The sequence below is a fragment of the Pinus tabuliformis genome, chromosome 3_1 (genome assembly GCF_031772625.1).
Source record: "Pinus tabuliformis cultivar Carrire ecotype Pingquan chromosome 3_1, CPIR1, whole genome shotgun sequence".
Lineage (NCBI taxonomy): Eukaryota > Viridiplantae > Streptophyta > Pinopsida > Pinales > Pinaceae > Pinus > Pinus tabuliformis.
Genome location: NC_142301.1, coordinates 84,844,149 through 84,857,871, shown reverse-complemented (window position 1 = coordinate 84,857,871; position 13,723 = coordinate 84,844,149). Strand labels below are relative to the sequence as shown.

General features: G+C 35.3%; 1 protein-coding gene across 1 annotated transcript in view; it reads left to right on the top strand.

Moving 5' to 3' along the window:
• Positions 1 to 12,333, top strand: part of LOC149185880 (uncharacterized) — a 29,481-nt gene extending 17,148 nt beyond the window's left edge. Inside the window, exon 6 of the mRNA XM_089409157.1 lies at positions 12,234 to 12,333. Within this exon, the coding sequence (XP_089265283.1) occupies positions 12,234 to 12,333 (100 nt within the window). The remainder of the gene's footprint in view (positions 1 to 12,233) is intronic.
• Positions 12,334 to 13,723: the final 1,390 nt, after the last annotated feature.

Here is a 13,723-nt window from a genome sequence, read left to right as displayed (position 1 = left end):
TCTGTAAAACTTTGAGGCCCCTTGAAAATCTCATGGGCAATGAAGGTTTCCCATGGCACTCTCAACTGAGTGAGCTGATGTACAACAACAATCTTGATGACAACAAAGTGATAAATACTATTAAGCTGCTATGGGTATGGTTTTCTCTTTGCAGCACATTCATTCTCTTTATGTTTTTGCAAATGAAGTATGGTATACTCATCATTCTAACCCTGGTAAAATGCATAAGAAATCTGATATGATAGGCATAGAGTCTGGAGAACCTTCCCTCACATGTGAAGTATTTAATGATGAGTTTCATTAATGGCAATATCGGTCCTACAAAAACTTAAAAGGAAACACCCTGTCCAATTGACTATGATATTTGGCTTTAATGTAGGGTTCATAGTTCTGTTTGTTGATATTATATCTTTTGTTCCATCTTTCCCCCACATCTGGCATCCTAATTGCTTCTAAAATAATGGTTGGTGAAAGAGTGAAATTGATGCCAGCAAGCTGTACCATATTGTCCTCCATGTTGATGACAAATTGCCTAGCCAATTCATGATGATACTTAACCCTCTCAACTAGCTCACAAAACTCAAAGCAAGATTGGTATTTGAAACAAGTGGTGGCAAGAGGGCATGCAAGAAGTTTAGCAATGCTAATAGGTTCCTCTCTGATTATTTTCCCACCCTTGTGAGGTCTCCTAGGCTGTACATTCCTTTCTCTTGGACTATCACTTTGTGTTTCTTCCTCATAGCTTGAGTCACTATTTCTTGCCATAGTGCTTGTCTTAGGAAAATGATGACATGAAGGTATGGTGAAAATTGGTGATGAAAGAGGACAATGGTGATGAGTATGAAGATATTTTACTCTTGGGAAATGGAATTGGGGAATGAGGGGATTAGTTTTGGGAAATTAGGGTTTAGTGAGGGGTTTAGGGTTTGATGAGGGAAATAGTTGCTTTAGGGGAGTGGGATATGGGAAAATGGGATAAATGGATTGTATTAGGGTAATAAAAGAGTGAAAAGGGGTTTAATGATGTTTTTGTGAAGATGGGATGAAAATTGCACAATAGAATGGCAAACAATGAAGAGAAACTAGGGTTTCATTTTCCACATGCAAGATTTATGAAAAACACCAATGTGACCTCAAATTCAGCTTTGGGATGATGATTACTTACTTGTAGCATGAAAATATAGCAAATTTGAGGGTTATGGCACGATTTGGAATGATTTAGAACAATCTGGACTGATGCACAGTGCATTGGGCCCAATGCGCAACACCCTCCTGATGCGCAGCGCCAGTTCAAAATTACACTGCAGAATTGCCTCTGATGCTCAACGCCTGCCTGATGTGCAACGCACTGCCTCTGATGCACAGTGCCAGGTCAAGTTGCCTTGAAAAACAGGGTTTTTGTCTCCTTTGCTCCCAAATCGTGATTTTCGCTCTCCAATTTAGTATTTTGCACAATGAAATGATGAAGAGGACATCTTTCACTTTAAATATGAATGACTTTAAATTTTTACTCATCTCAAACCCACTTTTCTAATGTCAAAGTCACTTTTGGTCTTGAACTTTGTTTTTCCATTGAAATTGAATTTTCTTAATCATTTGGTAAACTGATGCATTGATGCTTGTGTTTTTGTCTACAGTGGTTGGAGTTGGCAAGCTAAGCTAGGGCAGTAGCTCTGAACTTCTTACATATATAAAAAAAATTTGAAATTACATAAATTTTTTATACATAGGAATAAAAACTCTGTTTTAACCTCAAAATAGGGTTTTGAGGAAAAAATCACTTATTGAGTATATCATCATTGAAATTTTGATTTTGTGGACTTATTAGACCTCCTCATGTGGCTGCTGACTGTTTATTGAGTTTTTTGCTAACCATGGTGACAAACCCTAGACCTAATGAGACCTAAAACCATAAAAATGGCTTTTGCAAATGTAATGACAAAAAATGACTGTAAATGACCTGAACTTGTGAAAATAGGCCAGAAGGTAAAGACCATGAGGGAAACTTGATAATCAACCACTACCATCAGTTGATCCATGACCTAATGGAATGCAGCTGATCGGATGGGACACCTAAATGCATGCAAAAAGAGAATTTGATCACTGATGGAGGGATGAAGATACCGACACTAACGCTTTGTATATGATAAACATACATAATGGGTCAAATGGTTGCCTCTGGCTGAATGGTAGTATAACACTTCCTTCCATACTACAACAAAAATGACCCCATTTATGGCACTTTATGGATATCATCCACCATCCATCACATCATATTTAAGAGAAAATTCTAAGGTTCAACCAGTGGAACACCACATCGAGCATCAACAACAAGTTCTCCAAATCTTAAAGGATAAACTCACGTTGGTGCATAATAGAATGAAACAACAGGCAGATCAACATCACAACGAAATAAGTTTTGATGTAGGGTACTGGGTATTCCTACGGCTACAACCATATAAATAAATGTCCCTCAAGCAATCTAAGAAGGATAATAAATTATCACCAAAGTATTATGGTCCGTACAAGGTGTTGCAAAATATTGGTACTATGGCATACAAATTGGAGCTTCTTGCAACTTCCCGAGTGCACCCAGTTTTCCATGTTTCATGTTTAAATAAGGTTATAGGTGACAAGCTCCCAGTTCAAACAATATTGCTAAAACTTGATGAGGAAGGAAAAATCATATTGGAACCGGAAGCAATCATAGAAACAAGAACTCGACAACTATGAAATCGAGAAATTTCGGAGTATCTCATCAAGTGGAAGAACTTATCCACTAAAGATTCCACATGGGAGGATGAGAATTTTATACAGAAGCATCTAGAACTACTCAAGCATTGAGGACAACACTTTTCAGAAGGAGAGGGGCATGTTAGGTCCATATAATACTAGTGATTCCCCCATTACTATTGTCATTGTAGCCCTTATTGTTATTATTGTGCCCCTATTGTCCCCATATTGTTATTAATGTGCCCCATAGAAACCCACTATTGTTATTGTTGTGCCCTTATGTTAATACTGTTATGTCGGATTGATTATATTGTGACCCCTTAGACCCCTATATATAGAAGGGAGGTTTAGTCATTTGTATCATCCAAGAATTGTTCATTTGTGTAATGTAAAGGAGGTTCCCCCTCGAAGAGGCTGAATTCTAAGGCGTTGATATATCTTTTCTATCTTTTTGTGAGCTAGTTTCATAACATGACTCATGACAACTCAAACATGTCTGCTGGTCTAAGTCTTAGCTAGAGTTACAACACCCAATTTTCCTCTATGAAGCTTAAATACATATTTTTCTAATGGATTAGTGAATATATTAGTCAATTGATCACTCGATTTAAAAGGCTTCAAGTAGACTTCTCCATTGCTCACTATTTCTCTCATGAAATAATATCTAGTATCAATATGCTTGCTCTTTTGGTGAAATACATTATTCTTAGATAGTGCAATGGCTGAGGTGTTGTCACAATATATTTTTCATGATCCTTGTTGTTTCTACTTGAGTATGTCCAAGACTCTTCTTAACCATACTTCTTGGCATATTGTTGATGTCGCTACTGCATATTTTTCTTCTGTTGACGAAAGTGTCACAATAGGTTGTTTCTTAGATGCCCATGAAATCATCCTTGAACCAAGATAGAACACATAACTAGAAGTTCTCTTCCAATAATCCAAACTATCTGCAAAATCACTATTGGTGTATCCAGGAAAATCCTTCTTCTTTGTGCTTGCATACATTATGCCAAAATCTATAGTTCCTACTATGTATCTCATAATTATTTTTCCTACTTTCCAATGTGAGTCTTTTGGATAATCCATAAATCTATTGATCAAGCTCACTCACATAATATCCTGTCTTATAGCTATGAGATACATGAGGCTGCCAACCAATATTTTCAATAAAGTCGGATTGACATTTGATCCTTCATCATCCTTAGTTAACTTTGTACATGTTGCAATTGGTGAAGGGGCAGGTTTGCAATTTTCCATCATGAATCTTTTCAGAAAATCTTTAGCATACTTGTTTTGACAAATAAAAATTCTTTTCTCAGATTTCTCAAATTCTATGCCAAGGAAATATTTCATAAGACCAATATTTTTCATCTCAAATTCTTTCTTCATGGTTGCTTTAAATGCATCTAACTCAAGATCATTTGTATAAATCATGTCATCCGCATATAAACAAATAATCAAAATTTTTCCATGCTCATTTACCTTTGTGTACAAGGTAGGGTCAATGTTGCTTCTGAAAAATCCATTATTGATCATGTAATTGTCAATTCTGTTATACCAAGCTTTAGGTGCATGCTTGAGTCCATAATGCACTTTCTTCAACCTGTAAAATTTATCTTCTTGTCCTTCTACTTCATATCCTGGAGGTTGTTGCACATAGATTTATTCTTCTAGAATTCCATTCAAGAAGACTTATTTCACATCCATCTAATACAATTTCCACTTGTTATGAGCTGTTGTGGCTAACACTGCTCTTATAATATCCAATTTGGCTACTAGAGCAAGTGTTTCTCGAAAATCTATTCCCGGTTGCTGCGAGAACCCTTTTGCTACAAGCCTTGCTTTAAAATATGTCGATTTCTCCTCTCTCATTCAATTTTGGCTTGTACATGCATTTCACACCAATGAGATTTTTTCCTTTGGAAAATCAACCAAATCCCATGTATCATTCTTTTCAATAGCTTCAATTTCTTTATCAATGGCTTGCACCCAATTTTCATCTCTTATAGCTTCTTCAAATTAAGAAGGCTTGAATGAAAACAATGTAAAATTTGAACTAACATCCAAATCATCATAAATATCTTTCAGACTTTTCATTTTTCTCTTACCATTGCTTGATTCATCACTTGACTAATTTTTGGGAGAATTCTGATCTATTGATCTGATTGAAGATCCATGTTGTTGAGAAAATATCAGAGTCCTTGCTGGTGTGACTCTGTTTGGTATCTTCTCTTGTAATTATTTCTGCTCCTTTATTGTTACATCCTCTTCTTACATGAGTGGCACTCTTGCATCAACCATTTTATCTACCATCCCATTCCAAGACTTGTTCTTTGAACACAACATCTCTGTTGATTATGGTCTTTTTGGTGACAGGGTTATACAATTTGTAATCTTTTGACTTCTCACTATAACCGGTAAATATGCATTTTTATCTTCTTTCATCCAACTTATCTCTTATCTCCTTAGGTACATGTGCATAAACTACACATCTAAACACTCTAAGACGAGATACACTGCATGACATACCTAACCATGCTTCTTCTGGTACTGTGTTCATCACACTCTTTGTAGGATATATGTGTATCACATAAACAACACATGCAACTACTTCTGCCCAATACTTAATAGATAAGTTTCTTCCTTTCAACATGCTCCTTTCGATATTCATAATGGTTTTGTTCTTTCTCTTTGTTACACCATTTTGTTGCAATGTGTATCTTGTTGTAAATTGCCTTCTAATTCCATGTTGTTTGTAGTAAGCATGGAATGCCTTCGAGTCATATTTCTTCACCACAATATTATCTCAATAACTTGATTTGACATTCACTTTGGTTCTCTGCTAAGGCTTTGAATTATCTCGAAAAGACATAGGATCTCATTTTCCCAACTAAGTGACTAAGTGATCCTATGTTGGGAAACATGGAATGAGATACGCAAGAGGAGGGGGCATAAAAACCGACTAAGTGATCCTATGTTGGGAAACATGGAATGAGATACGTAATCTCGAAAATACAAGGGTTAAAATACAAATGAAAGAGTCGGATTTTCACTTTCTCAAGCAATGCAGAGATTCAAATCAGTAGGTTGGTCGGCTCAAATACTTGACATCTCAACCATAACCTTATTTATCACTACTGGCTCTCTCCTTTGTAAATCAAGTCCCGATGATGAGTCTTGGTCTAGACTCTAAACGTCGACAAAGCAAAGATGAAAAATGTGGAATATCCGAGTGTAAATTCTAAAAAATCGAACCACAAAAATCTACAATCCATTATCTCGACCCTGTACGGAGGAGAAACATGGAATGAGATACGTAATCTTGAAAAGACAAGGGTTAAAATACAAAGGAAAGAGTCAGATCTTCACTTTATCAAGCAATGCAGAGATTCAAATCAGTAGGTTGGTCGGCTCACATACTTGACATCTCAACCATAACCTTATTTATCACTACTGGCTCTCTCCTTTGTAAATCAAGTCCTGATGATGAGTCTTGGTCTAGACTCGAAAAGTCTTGGTCTAGACTCGAAATGTCGACAAAGCAAAGATGAAAACTGTGGAATATCCGAGTGTAAATTCTAAAAACCGAACCATAGAAATCTACAATGGAATTGTTTTCTTTGCATACCAATGAAAATTTTAGATCATTATCAAATAGATATAACATATATGGTTATCATTAGATATTGATTCTCATCTAATTGATTGGATTTTAATTACAGAGTAAGTGTTTTGTGTTTTTCATGCACTCAGCCTCAGTGGGAGAGCGAGTGTAATTCCAATATAGAATATCTGGTGCCATTAACCCCACAGGTATCTATTCATACATAGCTATGTCAGATTTTACACTAGCAACATTTATGTGGATTGGTCAAATAAACACATGGGTTGATATGGATGATATACCCCATCTACTGAAGTGGAACTAGTCTCACTTGTTTGAAGTCATAATACTCATAAAAAATGATTGTAATAACATAGCACTATAGGCAACATCCAACAACACAGTTAGTAGTGAATATGTAGTGGGAACCCAATGTTGAAGGTTCAATCTGACAATTTATGAGCTTTGGATTGGTTTTTTATTAATTTATTTTTTCCACCCAAAGTTTCAATTTTTCAAATGGTTAAGCAATCGAAGATGTAATTTTTGTAGAAAGCCTATTGTAGGATTACCATTTTGTAGAAGTGCACCTGCAAAGGGGGAATTTGTAGAGAATTTAATTCAATACATTGTTTTGTATGGGTTTTATGGGTATTTGGGCTCGTTATTGGTCCAAATTGGATTTTGGAAGAAGTTCCATTATCAAGGCTCTAAGGTGGATACATCCAAAGGCATGGAAATCCATGTTGACCTATATTTGATGACCAAGATCTTAGTTCCATGGTTTAGAGGGTTTATGATATAGTTACATTTATTTTATATATATGGAAAAAATAAGTTCCAAGAGGGAGATTATGTGTCCATATTAATGAACTAGTTGGAGTAGAGTATGGGTAGAAAATAAGATAGCTAGTGATAGTGATTTATATGAATATTGGTGATAATGATTGCAGTGGAAATGATAGTAACGATAGTGTTTGTAGGTTGTGACTGAGGTTGCAGTGGTAGTGGTTGTAGTTACAATGGTTGTAGGTTGTGATCATGATGGTAGTGAAAATGATTGTAGGTTGTGATGGTCAATTATGACATCAATTATGATTTAGTGATTGATAACTATAGATGATGAAAGTGGATCTAGTTTGAAATATTTTTAAATGACTTCCACAAGGAGTTCAAGAAGGAGGTGGGTGCCTCCTTTGAGGTTGGAGCCTAGAGCAAGTAAAATATTTCTCATCATCGAGGTTGGGTCATAAATTAGGCTGGAGCTTAGAGTAGGCCAGAGCTTGCTCATCACTAAGGTAGGAGCCTAAATCAAGTTGGAGCATAAGTAGGTTGGAGCTTGCACATCATCTAGGTTAAAACCTCAATAAGGTTCTAGCTTACAATGCATTGATACTTGCACATTTCAAGGTTGGTGCCTCAATCAAGTAGTAGCTTTCATATCTTGGGGGTATGTGCCTCCAACAAGTTAGAGCATGCAAATCTATATAATTAATTGAAGAATAATAAGAAGAAGAATTTGTGGATTTCTACTGTATGGGTTTCACTGTCAAAGTTGATTTCTCATTGTTATTGATGTGATGGCTTCTTGATGTGTCATTCATGTGATGATAAATTTATGCTGCATTGTTCTATTTTTTGATATGACACATAAGGTTATGTTTCATTTCAAAATGACCATACGTTAAAAAAAAGTTATGAAATGGTAAAAATTCTCTCACATTGATTCACGCCCCCTCTCAATGTGATGTTTGGTCCAACAGGTGGTATCAGATCAGGTTCCTTCAAGAATAGTTAACTATTGGAAGGTATATCAAAGAAGCTATGACCAATAAAGGGAGGAGAAAGAAGAAGCTATCTTAGAAAAGGAAGGGCTATAATCATGTGAGAAATTTAGGTGATCCCCAAGAAAACTCCCTCTACATACACATGGATGTTAAAGAATCATATATTTCTTTTTGTTTCAATTGTGATAAAGAAGGTCATTATACTTCTATATGTCCACATCATGCCATTGATGATGAATATGACATTCGTCATCTAATGAAAGAAGAAGTAAAAGGAGAAATTGAAGGAAAAGCAAATTATGCAAGAACCTTTAATATCAATTACTTGTGACATCTGCACCTTAATTCTACCAAATAGTTTAACTGAATTTCCTGTAATAATTAAATAATCAACATACAAAGAAATCAACACAACATACTCCTTTGCGTCAAATTTAGTATACATATTAGGATCACTTTGACTTCTTGTAAAACCATACTGAAGAAAGAAGGAATCTATATTCTCATACCATGACCTAGATACCTACTTCAGCCCATACAAAGCATTCTTTAATTTGCAAACTAAATATTCTCGCCTCTTTTTCACAAACCCTTTAGGTTGTGTCAAATACACCTCCTCCTTTAAACAACCATCCAGAAAAAAGTTTTTACATCTATTTGGTGCAAATTACAATGGTACTTTGTAGCTAATGTAATTAACAATCTAATAGTATTTAATTTAGATACAAGTGTACATGTTTATACATAATCAATTCCCTCCTTTTTTGAGTACACTTTTTAACCCAATCTAGCTTTATATTTATCTATAGTACCATCTGCTTTAAATTTGGGTTTGTATAGCCATTTACATCATATGGGTTCCTTACCTTTAGGAAATTCAATCAATTCTGAGATATGGTTTTTAATTATAGATTCATGTTCTTTATCCATTGATTTTCCCCACTCTTCATGTTCATTAACTTCATTAAAAATCATGGGTTTTATGACATTCAAAACACTACTCATTAGGGCATAGTACTTATACCTTTCAAGCAGGAAAATATGTCAAGTAGATCTTCTTCGTACTTCACTGTCTTCATCATTGTTCTCTGAAAGTACTTCTCCACCTTTGGTTAGGCTCTGACTCCTCGTGATGTCCATATAACTAGATTATTCCTCAAGCTTTTGTTGCTCATTGTTTTATGCTTCTGCATTTAATTTATTGTCTTCAACTTTAGGAAGTATGTGCCACCTTTCATAGCTATTGTCATTGTTGCATTCATCTTCTTGTTCATGGAAAGTTACATCTCTACTCGTAAATACTTTGTGGGTAGATGGATCACATATTTTATATGATTTAAATTCTAAACAATATACTACAAAAATACATTCGATACCTTTAGCATCAAGTTTCTGTTTGTTCTCCTTCAGAATATGTGCAAAGGTATTACACCCAAATATCCTAAAATGATGATTTGTTGATTTAAAACCATACAAGGCTTCGAATGGCATCTTGAGATAAAGATACATTGTTGGACTTTGTTCTTTAAATAAACAATAGTACTAATGGCCTCTGCCCAAAAATCATTTGAGAGATTCTTACCTTTGATCATACACCAAGCACACTCCACTATTGTTCTATTTTTCCTTTCTTCAACACTGTTCTACTATGGAATGTAGAGTACTATAAATTGTTGTATTATTCCATGATCCTTGTAGTACTTGATGAATTTCCCCAGCCTATATTCTTCCCCTTGATCTAAGTGGAGGATGTTTATGAACTTCCCTATTTGCTTCTCTACCATGTTTTTGAATTCTTTGAAATACTAAAAAACATCACTCTTTATCCTAAGGAAGTACACCAAGTGTACCTTTTGCAATCATCAATAAATAATAGAAAATAATAAGCACCGCCTAGGGATCTGGTCTATATGGGTCCACAAACATCAGAATGCACAAGTTGTAATACATCTCTTCTTCTCCTGTCAAAATTAGTGGGGAATTAATCTCTATGAATTTTTCCTAATGCACAACCTTCACATGCAACGTACTCATTCATTAACATAAGGATTCATTCAACTATTCTTTGTTTTTGCAGTAAAAACAAGTCATGATAATTGATATGACCATACCTCTGGTGTCAGAGGCTTTCTGTTGACATAGTTGTAGATGTTAGTGCTTTATGACTCTTACTGGTGACATCGAGCTTATACAATCCTCCAACTCTGACTCCTGAAGCAACATGTTTTCAGTGATCCAACAATTCTTTTACTATGTTGTGTGTTTTGAAGAATTCAACCTTCAGATTATGATATGTAATTGTGGACATAGAAATCAGATTTTTCTTGATCCTGGGCAAATATGTAACATTATGAATGTGCCCGACACTGTCATTTGGTAAAGTCAATGGAATATCACCATATACCTTGATTTGATGTGCACACTAATATCCAAGATAGATGTTTCTACCATTGCTTATTTCCTTGAAGTTATCATCCTATTCCTTATTGCATGTCATGTGAATCAAAGCTCTAGAGTCCACAAAACAAGCATTAACATCATAGGTTTCAGCGCATAACGTGACATTAGAAATAAACAACTTAAGGTTTTTGAGATCAGAGTTCAAGCCTTCTCTTGTAAAATGCCCTGAATGTCTTCTGTGATTATTATGCCTATCTTCATCACTTTTCTTCTTATAATAGTCTCTGACAAGATGTCCACTTTTACCACAATAAAAATATTTCAATCCTATCACAATAAAAATATTTCAATCCAGAATCATTTCTGACAGATGACATACCTTGATTTGGTTTTGGAAATGGTCTTTTCTGAGATAGACTTCCACCATTACTTCCTCCTACCTGTTTCCCTTTGAAGAACTTCTTCTTCATCAACAATGCTAAATCTGGATTCCAAGGCTTCAAATTCCTGCACCTCCCTTCCTCCTGCACTGGTATGCCTGTCAATTCCTCAAAAGTGGGAGATTTCTCCCTTGTTGCAAGACATGTAATAAACCTCTGATAGTTCTTTGACATTCCATTTAACATGAATGTTATTAGATCAATAATGAGTATTAATTCTCCTATATCTCCCAGCTTAACTTTCAAGTCTTTGATTATTGAAACAAAAGCACTAAAAAATTCATTTTATTCTATGTTAATATATAGGAGCTTACATTTCAGAAAGAAGATTCTCTTTATATTTTTGGTTTCATACAATTCCTTCAGTATATTCCAAGTTTCACTACATGTCTTGCAATCACTAATATGAGGGATTATGTTATCTTTAACATACATCCTTAACAATACCTTTGCTTTTTTCTCCCACTTCTGTAAGTCTTGAATTGATGTCGTTGTTAGGTTTTTCTTCTTCTCCATTTGTGACAGTCCAAACACCATAGCCTTCCAGAAGTGTTTGTAGCTTGAATTTCCAGTTAACATAGTTGGTGCCATCCAATTTATTGACCTCATTCAAGTATGCCTTTGCAAGTGGATTCACCATATTGACAATAAAACCCAATATTCAATAACACCACCAATTACTTCAAACACATTTGTAAGAAAATAAATTCTCTATTTCATAAATATCCACACGATACGTAAATTGTATCTTCAGATTAAAATAAAAATAAAAATCAAGCTTTACTAGAGAATCCACTCATTTATTGCATCCTTAGAAAGAACACATATATATTTCTTTGCACAAAACTAAATTTCCAACAATGGTCAAAGGGGCACTAAATAATCTTGATCAATGTGTATACCTTTCTACACTTCCACAGATTGTTAACATACTGTTAAGATGTGCTCCTCCAACAATCTCACTTCACAACAATCAAACCTCTCTTCTCCTCGATGGCTCAACAACGATACACAAGCGTTTATGTTTGATCAAAGCCTTGTGCCAAAGTACTCAACATGAAAACCCTCCAAACAATGCAAACAAATTAGATCTCTCAAGTGACGCCAAGATGCTTCCACCACTCCACGTCGTAGCGATTGAAACTTGAGACCTCTCACTCTTTGACCTCAACTTCATATAAATCATATCAAAAGGTCATGATCGACTATATTCATGCACATCACACGTTGTGAATTATTGAAATTGTAATTTCAATTTCCATGCAGCTCCAGTGACCATAAACAGTTTTTGGAAACCACCAGTCTTCCATCGCACCGCTTTTCACCGAGAGGTGCTTTTCCTCCGGAGGGAATTGATTACAATTAGCTGCGGACACATGGATCAGTAGTTTTGTAAAACAACTTTTTTCCCGGAGCATAACGTTGGGCAAGAAGTGGCTGTGCGATATTGCCATCAGTCGTCCGATTGAAAGCAAAGTTGACCACCGTCGATTGAAGCCAAAGGTTGTGTACAGGCCTACAACATGAAGATTGACGTGAAGTGAAAGTTTTGAGTTTGATCGCCAGTTTTCAGTAAAAGTAAATTAATGAAATTGTACTATGGTTGGTAAATATAGGTGAAAGATTTAATTTTATTAATTACGGGAGTATGGCAGAGAAAAATGAATTGTTATGTTTTTTGTTGAACTTGCAATGTAATGTGAAAAACGCAGCAGCGCGGAAAGGGAGAAATTTTTACACAGTAGTGTCAATTTCTCTTGGTAATGCACAACAGTGCAGAGATAACGTTTCTTTGTTGAGAGATGAAAATGTAATGATACACGCAACAACGTGAAGGTAATTTCATTTGTTTTTGTTTTGTTTACCATGAATGGTAGCGCAGCAGAGCGCAAATGAAAGAGGGCAAATATGCATAGGGAGCATAGGGAGCACACATAAGCGTGAAGAAATGTTTTTTGTTGTTTTGAAACATGTAATATGCAGCAGCAAAGAAACAAAGTGGTAGTAGTGTTAATCCCTTTGCAATATAGCGCAGCAACGCCCGAATGTAATTTCTGTTCTTGAAAAAGGAATAAACAGCAACATAAATATATCATGTTTTGTTTGTTGAATATCTAATGTAATATGTAGCACGCAGCAGTGCGAATGCAAGAGGAGTATGAAGAATTTTTACACAACAGTGTAAATCTTTTCAAGAAGAGTAAAAAGAAGAAGTGAAATTTTTTTCACACAGCAGTGGATGTAAGAAATATTTACACATAGCAATGTAAATTTGTAAGTTGGGACAGAGTAATTGTTCCAGAAGTGACAGAGTAAATTTTTTTTGTGGAGCTGAAGCGTTCCTGGTGAAATCCCTCTGTAAGAGGAAGATGCTTTTTTTGTAATAGTAGTCTTTTAATGAATACAAGTTTTTATGTGTGTGGGTAAAACTCTATGTTCTGGAAACATTTTTTTTAGTTTCCGCTGTGTTGAAAAACAAAGCATTCTGTTATGTTCAGTTTTTGTTTGGAATTACCAGAAATTCCCAACATGGTATCGGAGCTTGTCCAGGCTCTTTGAAGGTGTCAAAGAAGCCGAAGGAAGGATTTCTTGCTGCAACAACTTCTCCAACAGAGTGAAGACTCAGTCAAGAAAAAATCCAATGTATTTCTCTTGCTTTTTTGTGTGTCCTCAACAGTGTTACTGTACTCACAGTCAGTTTAAATACACATTCAAGTATTTTTGAAGCATAGTTAAGAGTGTTAGAACACAAATGG